A 13,636-nucleotide genomic window follows, 5' to 3' on the forward strand; every position below is an offset into this window, starting at 1 on the left:
TTTTGTAGAATTTGATTTTAGGTGCACAGATTTTATGAACAAAATGGCCTTGATGGAATGTTTTGATTTTATTTATTTATTCAATTTTCTATACCATTCTCCCAAGGGAGCTCAGAACGGTTTACATTAATTTATTCAGGTACTCAAGTATTTTCCCTGTCTGTCCCGGTGGGCTCACAATCTATCTAATGTACCTGGGGCAATGGGGGGATTAAGTGACTTGCCCAGGGGCACAAGGAGCAGCATGGGTTTGAATCCATAACCTCAGGGTGCTGAAGCGGTAGCTTTAACCCCTGCGCCACACTCTCCCTTATACATATATATTTATGCTTGTGAAATTTTATGCAAAATTACATTTAAGAAGTTGCGCCAATATATTAACTAAGCCCCCCTTTTATGAGGTACACCATCAGTAGTGTGAAGGACTTTGATGCGCCGACAATCCTGCCCTGACATTTGCGTGCAGGACAAATGCGCGATGCCCTATTTCTGTCGTTTGTGGCCGAAACTGTAAGTGGAGTGTGTGTGTGGGGGGTGTGTGTGTTTGTGGCCATGGTGCGTGTCGTCATCCCTCTCATTGTAGTGGGTGGGGGGGGGGGGTTACCCCACCCCCCTCAAAGCAAAAAATTGAAAGTTTGGATTTTGGGTGAGGAGACCAGGACGTGTAAGTATATTGTGGGGGTTCCCCCCCAAACCCTCCCTCAGAGCGAAACGGGAAGGCAATAGGGAAGGAAATAAGGTGGCGTGCATTTTTCCTGCATGCAAATGTCAGGGTGGGATTGTCGGCGCGCCAATGTCTTGCGCGTTTTTGACGGGTCACCTTTTATGAAGCTGCATTAGCATTTTTTATTGCCAGCCGTGGTGGTAAAAGCTCCAACACTCAGAATTCCTATGAGCATTGTAACTTTTATCGCCTACATTTTAGACATCTATCACAGCCCTAGGGATACACCTAGGGCCGTTTAAACTCGCCAAGACCACTTCCAGGTGAAACCATGTCCAGCCTTGGGCGAGCTTAAGTGTCTCGAAGCGTCTCCTTTAACCGTGACAAATGCCTACAGTGTAGGTGCCTACCTCAGAGGGTTTGGTTTTTTATAGAAAATATGCATCCCAATTGGCTGGCTAGACAGCAGTAGGACGCTTACTGCTGCCTACAATTGGGACGCAATTATACAATCTGCCCCTTAGTGCATAGCCATTAATCAGCCATTTTACTCACCCGGCACACAGGAATGACGGATGTAAGCACAGGCAAAAGACATTTTTTACTGCTTCTTAGATTGTGTTATTTCCAAGTCAAATGATTTAATTTTGATGTCCATTCTTATTATTATAGTTTGCGAGATAAAACCAAAAAAGAAATTTCAGAAATAGAACACAAGCTACAAGTTGATATGCAGATTGAAAGGTCAGTGTTTATTTTAATATAAAATGTTTTGTTTGTTTCTTTTTTGCAATAAAACCCTTCAGTTATAAATGATGTATTTGTTTTTGCAATACAAACTAGGGCTGTACATTGATTAAAATTTGTAATCGTGCAATTAATTGCATAATCCACATGTAAGAGAATGCAGCTCCTCTTCCCCCTCCCCAATAGTGCAGCCTACCTCTCCCCCCTCCTCAATAGAGCAGCACCCTCCCTTTCTCCCCCTCCCCAACAGTGCAACATCACCCTTCTCCTCTTTCTTTTCTAAAAATGCAGCTCATAAGTCTGTTTTCACTACAATATTGGGGTAAAACTAGCAAACTTTAGCATCTCAAAGAATTCATATTATTCTGTTACTGCTATTACTGTTTATTTCTATAGCGCTAGCAGACGCATGAAGCGCTGTACAGAGTCCCAAAGAGTAAGAAAACAGTCCCTGCTTGAAAGAGCTTACAATCTAAACAGCCAAGACAGACAATGGGATTTAATCAGTAAAGGTGTTCTATAATGCAAAAGAATTTGATCAAGTATTATTTTGATGGCTGTGTTCTGAATTAACTGTACGTGTCTGACTTCTTTTCTTGTAATTCTGTTGTAAAGGGCGTTGTCATAGTCCAGACAGGAGATGACTAGTGAGTAAATAAGGATGTTGAGAGATGATTGATCTAGAAACTTAGTGAGTAAACGTATAATTTGTAGATGGAAAAAGCATTTTTGTACCACTGAACTGATCTGTTCATGAAACGAGTGCATCGTCTAGTATAATTCCCAGAAGTTTAATAGTTCTTACAGACTGGATGGGTGTGGATCTAAATTCTATAGGTGAAAGCAATAAATAAATAACAAAGTCTTAGAATATATGTGAGTAGAGTACAGGTAAAAGGTTTTGGTTACAAATTGGTTAAACAGGTTTGTTTTAACTAGTTTTCTGAAGTTGAGGTAGGATGAGGAGTGCTTGATGATGTTACCTAGCCAGCCTACAAGTCTTTTTACTAAATTAACACACTTATGTAGATTAGGCGATTAATCAAACTATATAATAAACTTGGAAACTTGGATGGCTCCTTTTACTAAGCTGCGCTAGCGGTTTTTGCATGCGCTTAGCACGCGCTGTATTGCCCCGCGCACTGGATGCTAACGGCAGCATTGAGCTGGCGTCAGTTCTTGGCGCATAGCATGGGGTTAGCGCGCGCTAAAAACGCTAGCGCACCTTAGTAAAAGGAGCCCTTAGTTGATCAACAAACTATTCTGAAGAGTCACTTTTATGTTCTTATTTTAATAGAATGCATCCTTTTTCAGAAATGTGTTCAATAAAGAACCTACAATGATTCCAGAAGCTGTAGACAAAGATATGGAAGAGTTCCTTTGAAGAAAAGCAGTGTCTGCCATTTCCTACAAACATTTATGGTAAAAAAAAAAAAAAGTTACATTTGAATATGTTTTGCACTGAATTTTAGAAGGCTTAGATGCCACTTACAACATGTAAATAATGGCAGATTCACACAAATATATTCAGTTATGTAATTAGTGGTTTTAGATAAGATGCTACTAATACATATAGTGTGATACTACCGCAAAACAAAAATGGATAGAAACCTCAAAATAGTGAATAGCAAATGCAAAAAACCAGGTTTCAACACACAGCTAAAATTATATAAACAAGAGGAAAAGACCTCAGATGCCTGCGCCACATAGCATATGAATTCACAAAGTGGTCAAAAGCAGGACAGGTTAGTCACCTAGATCAGTTAGGTGCGCCCACATCGGCTATGTGCGCCAATATGTACATACAACCTAAGGGACTTACTGTACATTTAGCATATGCAAAGAAGTTACCACAGAAACACGTTAAAGCACTTTGTGGTATTTTGCTGGTTTGTGTCCACTAATCTGTGTGTTAATTTTTTACAAAAATTTTGGGGAGGGAGCCTATCATGGGGGGAGGGGAGTGGATGTGGACGCAACCTGATAGTATGCACTAATTATATTGCACTGACAGATTAATGTAGGAGAATTTAACGCGAATAAGAAAAAATGAAAAAGCCCTAAATAGATGTCACAGAAAATCTAGGCATAGCTTGTAGTAAAATTTCACATTACCATGCCTTAAGCCCTGATTTTTATTGCTCTTTAGTAAAAGTGCCCCTTAAATTTAAATTTTAAAAGAGATAAGACAAAATTGAAATTCAGGTTAAACAATGAATTTTGGCACCTGCTAAAAGTAAAGGTTAAAAGACTATGCTAATTCTCACTCCCTCATGGCAGCGCCCGCCTTCAAAGCTAGGGGTGGACTCACAGAATGTATATGGCTTCAAAATGCACATAACTGGTGGTTTGGTTTCTTGCCAGGTAAAAGGGGATTTTCTGAGAAGGAGCAGAAGAAGATAGGATGTTGCATTTTTGAGTCCAGTAACTTTGTTAACTAACCAGATCAACATTTTTATCCTTATCTGTTTTCAACAATCAGAATAGAAGACATGTCTCATTTCCTATTGCGTACTGGCTTCCCATTCACTCCAGAAGTCATTTCAGCAGCTAGGAGGATTGCTTTGTTAAGAATAAGAGATTCAAATGTTAGTCCTCTCATAAGTATAAATCTGAGGTAGCTTAGCATATTCCATAACTGAAGAAGTATTGGTATGTACTATCCCTTCAAGACAATAAAGGGAAAAAAGTCTTATTTAAGAAGTATGGGTGTTTTATTTGTTTTCATTTAATATTAAATTTCAACATTCAATCCAATAAATGTTACTAGATTTTTACTGAGCTGTATACTATTAGAAAGCTGAAAGGTTTTCACTGATACAGTAAAGATTTTTTTCAAAATGGAAAAATGTACAGGACAACAATTTCAACTGTTTCTTTAGTTATGTAGCTTGATAATTGTAACTACTTATTATAATATGAACCAGAAAAGAGATTATTTACTGTGGCAAAGGACGCCTTGCCAGTTCTCCAAAGCCTTGCACGGTTTCTTTTTCAAATTTTACATTTTTTTAAGCCTCAAGAAAAACCATCGCTCCGCCTCCAGGCTTGGTGGCAAACGGGCTTCTATTTTGCAGGCCCAGCCTCTTGTCGTCAGTTTTATAATAGGCATCTTTTACGCTGGCAAGGAAACTTGTCAGCTTCTCAGCAGGGACCATTGAGACGGTGCAGCCTCCCCATCCTGCTCCAGTCAGCCTTGAGCCGATAGCTCCAGATTTCCTGAGAGAAAATCAGAAGGATCATTTTACAAATTACACTTAAAACTAAAAATGTTTACTAGATACCAAACGATATAACAATGCTGTGCATATTGGGACCATTACTAAACAGTGTTATGGTTTTGCAACTGACTTGCGTCAACAGTACAAAATGTCAATTGTTGGAGATGTTTCTAGCTCTTTAGAAAAAGCAGTCGTACAGCTGATATGGAGCAATATTTAGGGCTCCTTTTACGAAGGTGCGCTAGCGTTTTTAGTGCGCGCTAGCCGAAAAACTATCGCCTGCTCAAGAGGAGGCGTAGTGGCTGGCGCGCGGGGCATTTTAGCGCACGCTATTCTATGCATTAAGGCCCTAACGCACCTTCGTAAAAGGAGCCCTTAATGCCAGTACCTGTATAATAGGACCATATAAGTGTCCTAATTTTGCACGGTTAGCTTTGGCACTGAATATTGGCATGTTCCTGGCTGCAGTAACATAGATTGTGAGCCCCAAGTGAAGCCCACAATTTCTTAAAGGGACTGTGATTTAAAAAAAAAAAAAAAAAAAATTTTCCCCATTCTCACTCCACAACTCCTCTAACAGCTGCATTACATTACATTACATTAGGGATTTCTATTCCGCCTGTGCCTTGCGGTTCTAGGCGGATTACAATAAAGATGATATCTGGACATTTCCAGTAGAATTACATTACAGGAGAAGAGTAGATTACAAGTAACAGTGAAGAGTTACAATACATTCAATATCGCAGCAGATGTAACATAGCCACGGATTACAATAAAGAAAATATCTGGGCGTTTCCAGTAGAATTACATTATAGGAAGAGATAATTACAGTTTATATTGCAGAATTATAGTACATTCAATATCGCAGGAGATGTTAATAGCAACTGAGTCAATTTACTACTGGTGGAGAATAAGGAATTACAATATGTTCTAGATTACAGAAGATGTTACATGAGCTGAGTCAATTTACTACTGGTGGAGAATAAGGAATTACAATATGTTCTAGATTACAGAAGTTGTTACATGAGCTGAGTCAAGTTTCTTAGGATGTTGAGTAGCATCATATGCCTATAAGCGGGGTGTATTTATTGTTTTGATGATTGCATGATGTTGGTTAATTAATGTTGATGATATGGACAGTAGTGGTGTTTAGTTTGGGTTGGGTAAAGAGATTCTTTTCCCAAGGAGTTGATTGAGAACTCATTAGGTGGCGGTTTAGATTGATGGGAGATATTTTTTGAACAGTAGTGTTTTTATTTCTTTTCGGAACTCTTTTATGTCTGTAATTTCGATCAGTAATTTTGAGATGTCGGAGTCAATATTAGCTGCCTGTGTCCCTAGTAGGTTGTCATAAAGTTTCTTACGTCGAGTACCATTGAGAGGAGGGTAGGTGAAAATGTTCTGTGTTCTCCTTCTTCTGGATAAGAGATAGTAGTGAAATTGGTTGTTTAGGTAGCTGGGTGCCGTGCCGTGGGTTACTTTGAATAGGAGACAGTAGAATTTGAATTGTGTTCTTGCTTTTATTGGTAGCCAGTGAGATTCTAAGTATGCTTTGGTAATATGGTCGTATTTGCTGAGTGAGTATATGAGTCTGAGGGCTGTGTTCTGGACGGTCTGTAGTTTTTTTATTGTGTTGATTGGGCACGGTAGATAAAGGCTGTTGCAGTAGTCTACCATACTTAGTACGAGGGATTGGACAATGATCCTGAATTGGTCTTTATTAAATAATTTTCTTATTTTTCTCAGATTACGCATTGTGAAGAATGCTTTTTGGATGATTTTATGGATTTGTGTTTGCATAGTGCAGCATCTGTCTAGTTGTATTCCCAGGATTTTGAGGGAACTCTGTATTGGGTACTTGATTGAGTTTACTTCCAGTTCTGTTAGGGATGGTTTTTTGTCCTTCTCTAGTAGTAGGAATTTAGTTTTGTCCATGTTCAGCTTCAACTTTTGATTTGTCATCCATTTTTCTACTGTTTCCATTATAGTTTTCAGGCGTCCTGTGGAGATGGGGTCGTGGATGTCGAATGGAAGGAGGATGGTTATGTCATCCGCATAGCTGAATGAAGTTATGTTTAGGGCATCTAGGGTGCTGCCTAGGGAAGCAATGAATAGGTTGAAAAGTGTGGGAGAGAGGGGAGAGCCTTGTGGCACTCCGCAGGGGTTAGACCATGGTTCTGATAGAATTTCTTTTGACTTGACTCTATATGTTCTTGTTTTAAGGAAGCCTTGGAACCAGTTGTGCACTTTACCTGAGATTCCTATTGCGTCTAGAATCTGGAGAAGTATGGGATGGTCCACTAGATCGAAAGCCGCTGAGAGATCAAGTTGGATGATTAGCAATCTGTTTCCTTGGCTGAGGTGTCTTCGGGTTATGTCTAGTAAAGATACCAGAAGAGTTTCTGTACTGTGGTTAGTTCTGAATCCAGATTGGGATGGATGTAGGATGTTGTGGGCTTCTAGGTACATGGATAGTTGTTGTGCCACTAGACCTTCTATTATTTTGACGTATGTAGGGATAGAAGCGATTGGCCTGTAATTTGACGGGTTATTTATTAGACCTTTGGGGTCTTTCAGTATAGGGGTTATTATGATTTCTCCAAGGTCTGGTGGGAACTGGCCTTCCCTGAGTGTGGTTTGCAACCACAACGTGTAGCTAGCTTTGAAGTTGGTGGAAGCTGTTGCTAGTAGGTATGATGGGCAGTTGTTCAGGTCGCATGAGGACTTGCAGTATTTTTTATATAGCCTGTCCAGTTCTGACCACTGGGTTGTAGGGAAGTTGGTCCAGGACCTGTCTGCTGAGATGGCTTCATCTGTTGTGGGTTTTATTAGAATATCTTCTATGTTGTTTTGTGAGTTATTGAATGTTGTTCTGATTGTGATGATTTTATTTTTGAAGTGATCTGCTAGTTGAGTGGCTGTTGGTATTAGGTTTCCCTGGGTGGCTAGGCATGGTTTGGTATCGGTGAGGTTTCTTACTAGGTTGAAAAGTTTTTTTGTGTCTGGTTTGTCGGTGCCAATGAGATTGGAGTAATAGTCTTTTCGTTTCTCCTTCAGTTTGATTTTGTATTGCTTGATTTGGATTTTCCATTCTGTTTTGGTGTTATCTTGTTTCTGTTTTTTCCATGCCCTTTCTAGTTGTCTACATTTCCTTTTTAGATGAAGGAGTTCCATGTCAAACCATTTGTCTGATTGTCTACATATTTTATTTTTTGATTTTAGTGGTGCTAGTTTGTTTAAGGTCGATTCGCTGAGAGACCGCCAGGTATTTATGAATTCACTAGGGTTGCTGGAATCTATTGCAGGATCCACTGCTCTCCAGAATGTGGTGGGATCGATTTTCTGTCTGAACATAATGCTTGTTTTGGGTGGAGTGGGTTTATTTTTATTATGCTCCCAGTTGATGGTGAAGTTATATTTATAGTGGTCCGACCATAGGGTGGGGTGCCAGGCGCCGTTGGTGATTTTGATATGTTGTGTGTTGAGATTAGGGGATGAGTATGCTGCAATATCGAGTTGATGACCTTTTTCGTGTGTTGGTTCTGGGTTGAGGATCTGGTACGATAGGGTATTGAGGTATGATAGAATTTCTACTACTTGTTTGGAGGTGTGGTCTTCTAGGTGGAGGTTTAAATCTCCGAGGATCAGATTATTTGTAGAGGAAAGAGAGTTCTGGAGGATGAACTCTTCTAGTTCTTGTTTAGTGGTGTTCCATTTTCCTGGGGTGATGTAGCATAGAAGGCAGTTTAGATTTCCTGTAAGTGTGTTATCTGAAAGTTGGCAGGCTAGTAGGTCTAAGTGAGGTGTGGAGTGCTTGGCTAGGACTTTGATGTTGAAGTTGTTTTTTACTATGATTGCTAGCCCTCCTCCTCTTTTGTTGTCTCGGCATACTAATTCAATTTTGTATCCGTTTGGACAAATTTCAATAATGCATCATGTACTCATTCAATTAAATATAGATAAATAAATTATAAAGGATTTACTGTATCATATGTATATGCTAATATATGATATAAAACTCATGCAATCTCACAATTTCATAATAATCATTTTAGTTGTTCTAAAGATCATCAGAGGTTAGTGAAGTAATTCCTCATTAATATACTTTATGAAGAGCTGCTTAGTGATATTCTTTATTGGGGGTATTTTTTTAACTTTTTCTTTATATATGCTAATATATGCGCATAAAAAAGCCTCTTATCAAATCACCTCATGTGGAAAGGTATGCCTACTGCAGTCAGGTGCCATCGACTCATGTTCGAGTCCTAGCGACTTGATGAATTACAGATCTAAAAAGAGATTGGTTTTGTGCTAGTCCAGTAAGGTCCTCCAGAGTCATCCCCGTGGTTGTTTTCAACAAGTCCAGCCATTTGATTGCAGGTCACCCTCTTTGCCTGGTTCCTTCAATCTTCCCAAACATAATGCCATTCTCTAATGATCTTTCTCTTCTGACAATGTGACCAAAATAAGACAATCGTAATTTCATCATTTGGGCTTCGAATGACAGCCGGTTTGATCTCTTCCAGAATTGATTTGTTAGTTCTTCTGGTGGTCTACGACAAGCATAAAATCCTTCTCCAGCACCAAAGCTCAAATGAGGCAATCTTCTTTCTGTCTTGTTTCCGTAGTGTCCAGCTTTCACATACGTAATTGACCACTCAGAAAATAAGTGCGTGGACAAGTCTGATCTTCTTTTGGAGTGTTATTTCCTTGCCTTTGAATACTTTGTTGAGAGCCTTCATTGAAAAGTGACCCAGTGCTATTCTGCAGAGTATTTCTTCCCTGCTAGTTGTTTACAAAAGAGCCCAGGAGATTGAAATCCTTTACAACTTCTATTCTATCGCCTTCAAGCTCAAAATCTTCATCATTTTCCATGTTCATGTTCATGATCTTCATTTTGTTTATGTTCAGTTCTAATCCCATGTTATGACTTTCAGCTTTGTTTTTTCTCAGTAGATACAACATGTCGTCTTTGCTGCTGGTGATGAGCGTTGTATCATCTGCATAGCACAGGTTGTATTTCGGCCACCAACTTTGAAACCAATGCTTTCTTCTTCCAAATTTGCTTTTCTGAAAATGGCTTCGCCATAAAGGTTGAACAGGTAAGGTGACAAGATGCATCTTGCCTAACGCCCTTTTATTGGAAACCAATCAGTGTTGCCATATTCTGTTCTTACTGCAGCTTCTTGATTTTCATAGAGGCTCTATCAGCTGTTTGAGTTATCTGTTTGGGTATTCCCATTTGTGCTAGAGTTCTCCATAGTTTATTGTGATCCACAGTCAAAAGCCTTGCTGTAGTCAATGAAGCAAAGTATAGGGGCTTTTGGTATTCTTTGCTCTTCTCCAATATCCATCTAACATTGGCAATAATGTCTCTTGTTCCTTGATCTTTTCTGAAACCAGCCTGAACTTCAGGTAGTTCTTGTTCAATGTGTGATTGTTTGTATTATTTTCAGTAATATTTTGCTGGTGGGCAGAATAAATGCAATTGTTCTGTAGTTGTTACAGTCCTTGGCATCACCTTTCTTCGGTATAGTATGAACAATGATCTTCTTGAATTGGTTGGCCACGTTTTTTCCTTCCAAAACTGTCGACACAGTCGAGTGAGGGCCATGATAGCACCTTCTGAGCCTTTGATTAATTCAATTGGAACACCATCGATACCAAGTGACTTGTTTTTCGAAAAAGCTTTAATTGCTACTAAGACTTCTTCTTTTAAAATATCTGGATATCGTTCTTTGTCTTGCCTAACTTGACATTGAAACACTTGGTTCATTTGTGATACTTTTTCTCTATCACCAGAAAGTTTTGTTTGTCTTCTTTGTTCTGCTATTTTTCTGGTTTCTTCTGAGATTCAAGGTGATTCCTTGACTTTCTTTCTCTTCTGGAGTATTACATTACAATACATTACATTAGAGATTTCTATTCCGCCATTACCTTGCAGTTCAAGGCGGATTACAAAAGAGTTCTAAATGGTGGGTTACAATATTGGATCATTGGTAAAGGCGGATTACAAAAAGAGATATAAATGGTGGGATACAGTAGATCATTGGTGAATTCAAGAGAAGTTGAGAAGAACTGGTAGTATCTGTGGGGCGGGGTGAAGGCAGGAGGATGGAAGGTAATTGATATGTTAAGAGTGTTTCAGTGATTTCTTGAAGAGTATCGTTTTTATTTCTTTTCTGAAGATCTTGTATTCGGGGGTGGTTATCAGTAGGTTGGAGATTTGGTTATCCAGTTTTACTGCTTGTGTTGCCAGTAGTCCGTCATACAGTTTTTTCCATTTGACTTCTTTGATTGGAGGGTGTGTGAAAGGGGGGGGGGGTGTTTTTCTATGTCTGGGTGACGTAGTTTGATAGAGGCGGTTGTTTAGGTTATTTTAGCTTCATTACTAATTACAGTTTTGATGTCATTCCATAACTCTTCGGGCTCTCTATCTCCTGTATCAAAACAAACAAATCTGATGTCTAGTTTTATCCAGTAGTCTTTTGGAATATTTTCAATGTCATATTTTGGGAGGTACATGACTTTAAAATAGCTGTGTTTAGGGAAGGATTTTGAGCAGTCATGACTTACTCGTGCATAATCATAAAATATACACATAGAGGTTTTTTTTGCATGTAAATATTTTAGCCTGTTCACAATCTATAGGTGCCTATTTATAAAATAGGTACCTATGTACTTCATATACTGATTACCTGTTATAAAATTACCCTCTTGTAGTCCATTTGTCAAGTCATTTTAAATTACGTCTAGGCCGTTTTCCGAAAGTGTGGTAAAACCTTGTAGTTACTGCATGTTAGTTGCAGGGGAGGAGAGTCAATAAGGAGGATCAAAAGATAATGGAATCACAAACAATATCAAACCTCTCAAGTCTAAGCAATAACTGCCATGTTAAATTAGAAACAAATCCCTCTCAGTGCTGTCACCCAGTAAAAAGATTTTAAAGTGTAGCATCTCAATCTCATCTTTCAGTCTATGAACCATTGCTCAAAGAAAATGTTGATAACTAAGAGCAGGCACGGTAAATCAATAAAATAACCTAGGCAAGGTCTTATACTTAACCAAATACATCCATCCTCCTTCAGCTATACAAATGAAAGTTTTGAATTTACAGATATCTTTCTTCTGAACACTATGCTGCATAAACTTATTTTCTCAAGACAACATGAGAACCTTTGCAAACAATGCTAATTACTTTTGGAATTGTTTCCATTCTATGGAATGTGTTTTGACTTCAAATGTATGTTCCTATAAGTGCTGAAGGATTTACTATTCAGTCTTTTGATGCCTGTAAGCACTGCTAGTAAGCCACCCTCAACCCCATCCACCACAGACCTAGAAATCACTGCTGCGCTTCTCCCCCCACAATGAGCCTGGAATTAATCAACTGTTACTCATATGGTAGACCTGAAATCTCTTCTCCTCTTCCTTGAGTCTAGAACAGGGCAAAATTAAAGCATAAGCAAAGTAAGCATAATAGATGTTTGGATTTACCTGAACATGTCCTCTTTTAAAAACCCGATAGACCCCCCACCCCCCAGCTCTGACGAGCTCAAGGCCGCATCTGGAAGGCCTCCGATCATGTGCAAATGCAAAGTGATGACATCACTTCTCATCTGTGCATGCTTGGAGGCCCTCTAGATATGATCCCGAGCTCAGAGGAGATGAGGTTTGTGTGGGGATAGGGTGGGCAAGTGCTATGTGTCCTCTTTTTGGCTTCAACAAGTCTGGTAACCCTAGTCTACAGTCAAAATGTCTAGAAGGGGTCTTCTCCAATGTGCCAGTTAAATGGCTCCCAAGGTAGATTTTGGTCCTAGTAAGTCAATTTAGGAGGTGGAATTGTTATGGTCTCCAGTATTTCTCTTATCCCAGGACAAGCAGGCAGCTATTCTTGACTGATGGGTGACGGCACCGACGGAGCCCCGGTACGGACAATTTTAGAGTGATTGCACTCTAAGAACTTTTTAGAAAGTTCTAGCTCGGCCGCACCGCGCACACGCGAGTGCCTTCCCGCCCGACAGAGGCGCGCGGTCCCTCAGTTTCTTAGTTTCCGCGGAGCTAAGAAGACGCGTTTTCAACGGCTGTTGAAATTTTTTCCTAACTTGCCTTCCCGCTCGCGTAAACGTTTGGCTTAATTTGCCTTTTTTCTTTCTTTTATTTTGTTAAAAAAAAAAAAAAAAAATCTTTCATTTTTTTCTTCAATTTTCGGTTTTCCCCGGCGGGGCCTTCTGCCACCATCGAAGCCTCGGCCTTCGATTTGGCGGAAGCCGTTTTTCCTTTCATGCCCCCTCAACCGGGTTTTAAAAAGTGCCAGCGGTGTGCTAGGCCTATATCTCTCACGGACCCACACAACTGGTGTTTACAGTGTTTGGGTCCTGAGCATCAGGCCTCTTCTTGCACCCGCTGTGCTACTTTGAAAAAACGAACATTAAAAAATCGCTTAATTCAACAGCGATTGTTGTTCGGTGCCGAGATGTCCGACCCCGTTCCTTCGACTCCGGCTTCGGCACCGATTCAGTCGGCACCCTCGTCTTCGACGCCGCGTGATTCCACACCGGCATCCCAACAGTCAGGTAAGCCGGCTAAGAAGCCTTCCCCGCTGGAACGTCTTCCGGCCTCGAGTGCAGTGAGCCCAATCCTGCCGCCGGTTCGACGCCAGCGGAAGCGCTCCGCCCCTATAGAGGTGAGTCCCTCGACATCGGGCTCCTCATCTCCGGGGCGTCGAGCGACACCGCAGGTACCGCAGAAGAAAAAAGCGGTACCGGTGCCATCCCTCGATGACCGCATTACGGCCATCCTTCAGGTGCAGCTTAAGGAGCAATTAGAACGACTCCTTCCTGCTATCATGACACCGAACCTTCCGGTGCCAGTTCGCACCGAGCCATCGGTACCGGTTGTTGAACAACCTGTATCGGTACCGATTGTGGAACCCGTATTAACCGCTTCCACTGTTTCGGTACCGCTTCACCTAACCTCATCGGTATCGATGCCAGTCCTTGCA

General features: G+C 40.4%; 2 protein-coding genes across 12 annotated transcripts in view; one reads left to right on the forward strand and one right to left on the reverse strand.

Annotated features, from left to right (window-relative positions):
• FAM227B (family with sequence similarity 227 member B) overlaps positions 1 to 13,636 on the forward strand; it is a 413,569-nt gene that overhangs the window by 273,294 nt on the left and 126,639 nt on the right. For 9 of the 10 annotated variants that reach the window (XM_033920259.1, XM_033920257.1, XM_033920254.1 and 6 more), the window contains 2 exons: positions 1,337 to 1,408; positions 2,726 to 2,833. In XM_033920259.1, the coding sequence (XP_033776150.1) occupies positions 1,337 to 1,408; positions 2,726 to 2,795 (142 nt within the window). In that variant the 3' untranslated portion in view covers positions 2,796 to 2,833. Of the gene's footprint in view, positions 1 to 1,336; positions 1,409 to 2,725; positions 2,834 to 3,775; positions 3,955 to 13,636 lie in introns of those variants that run through there. The other variant, XM_033920253.1, reaches the window with a different exon arrangement.
• Positions 4,051 to 13,636, reverse strand: part of GALK2 (galactokinase 2) — a 136,387-nt gene continuing 126,801 nt past the window's right edge. For both annotated transcript variants that reach the window (XM_033920263.1, XM_033920264.1), the window contains exon 10: positions 4,051 to 4,630. In XM_033920263.1, coding sequence (XP_033776154.1) covers positions 4,423 to 4,630 — 208 coding nt within the window. In that variant the 3' untranslated portion in view covers positions 4,051 to 4,422. The remainder of the gene's footprint in view (positions 4,631 to 13,636) is intronic.

Source organism: Geotrypetes seraphini, chromosome 14, assembly GCF_902459505.1.
Source record: "Geotrypetes seraphini chromosome 14, aGeoSer1.1, whole genome shotgun sequence".
In the NCBI taxonomy this organism is placed as follows: domain Eukaryota; kingdom Metazoa; phylum Chordata; class Amphibia; order Gymnophiona; family Dermophiidae; genus Geotrypetes; species Geotrypetes seraphini.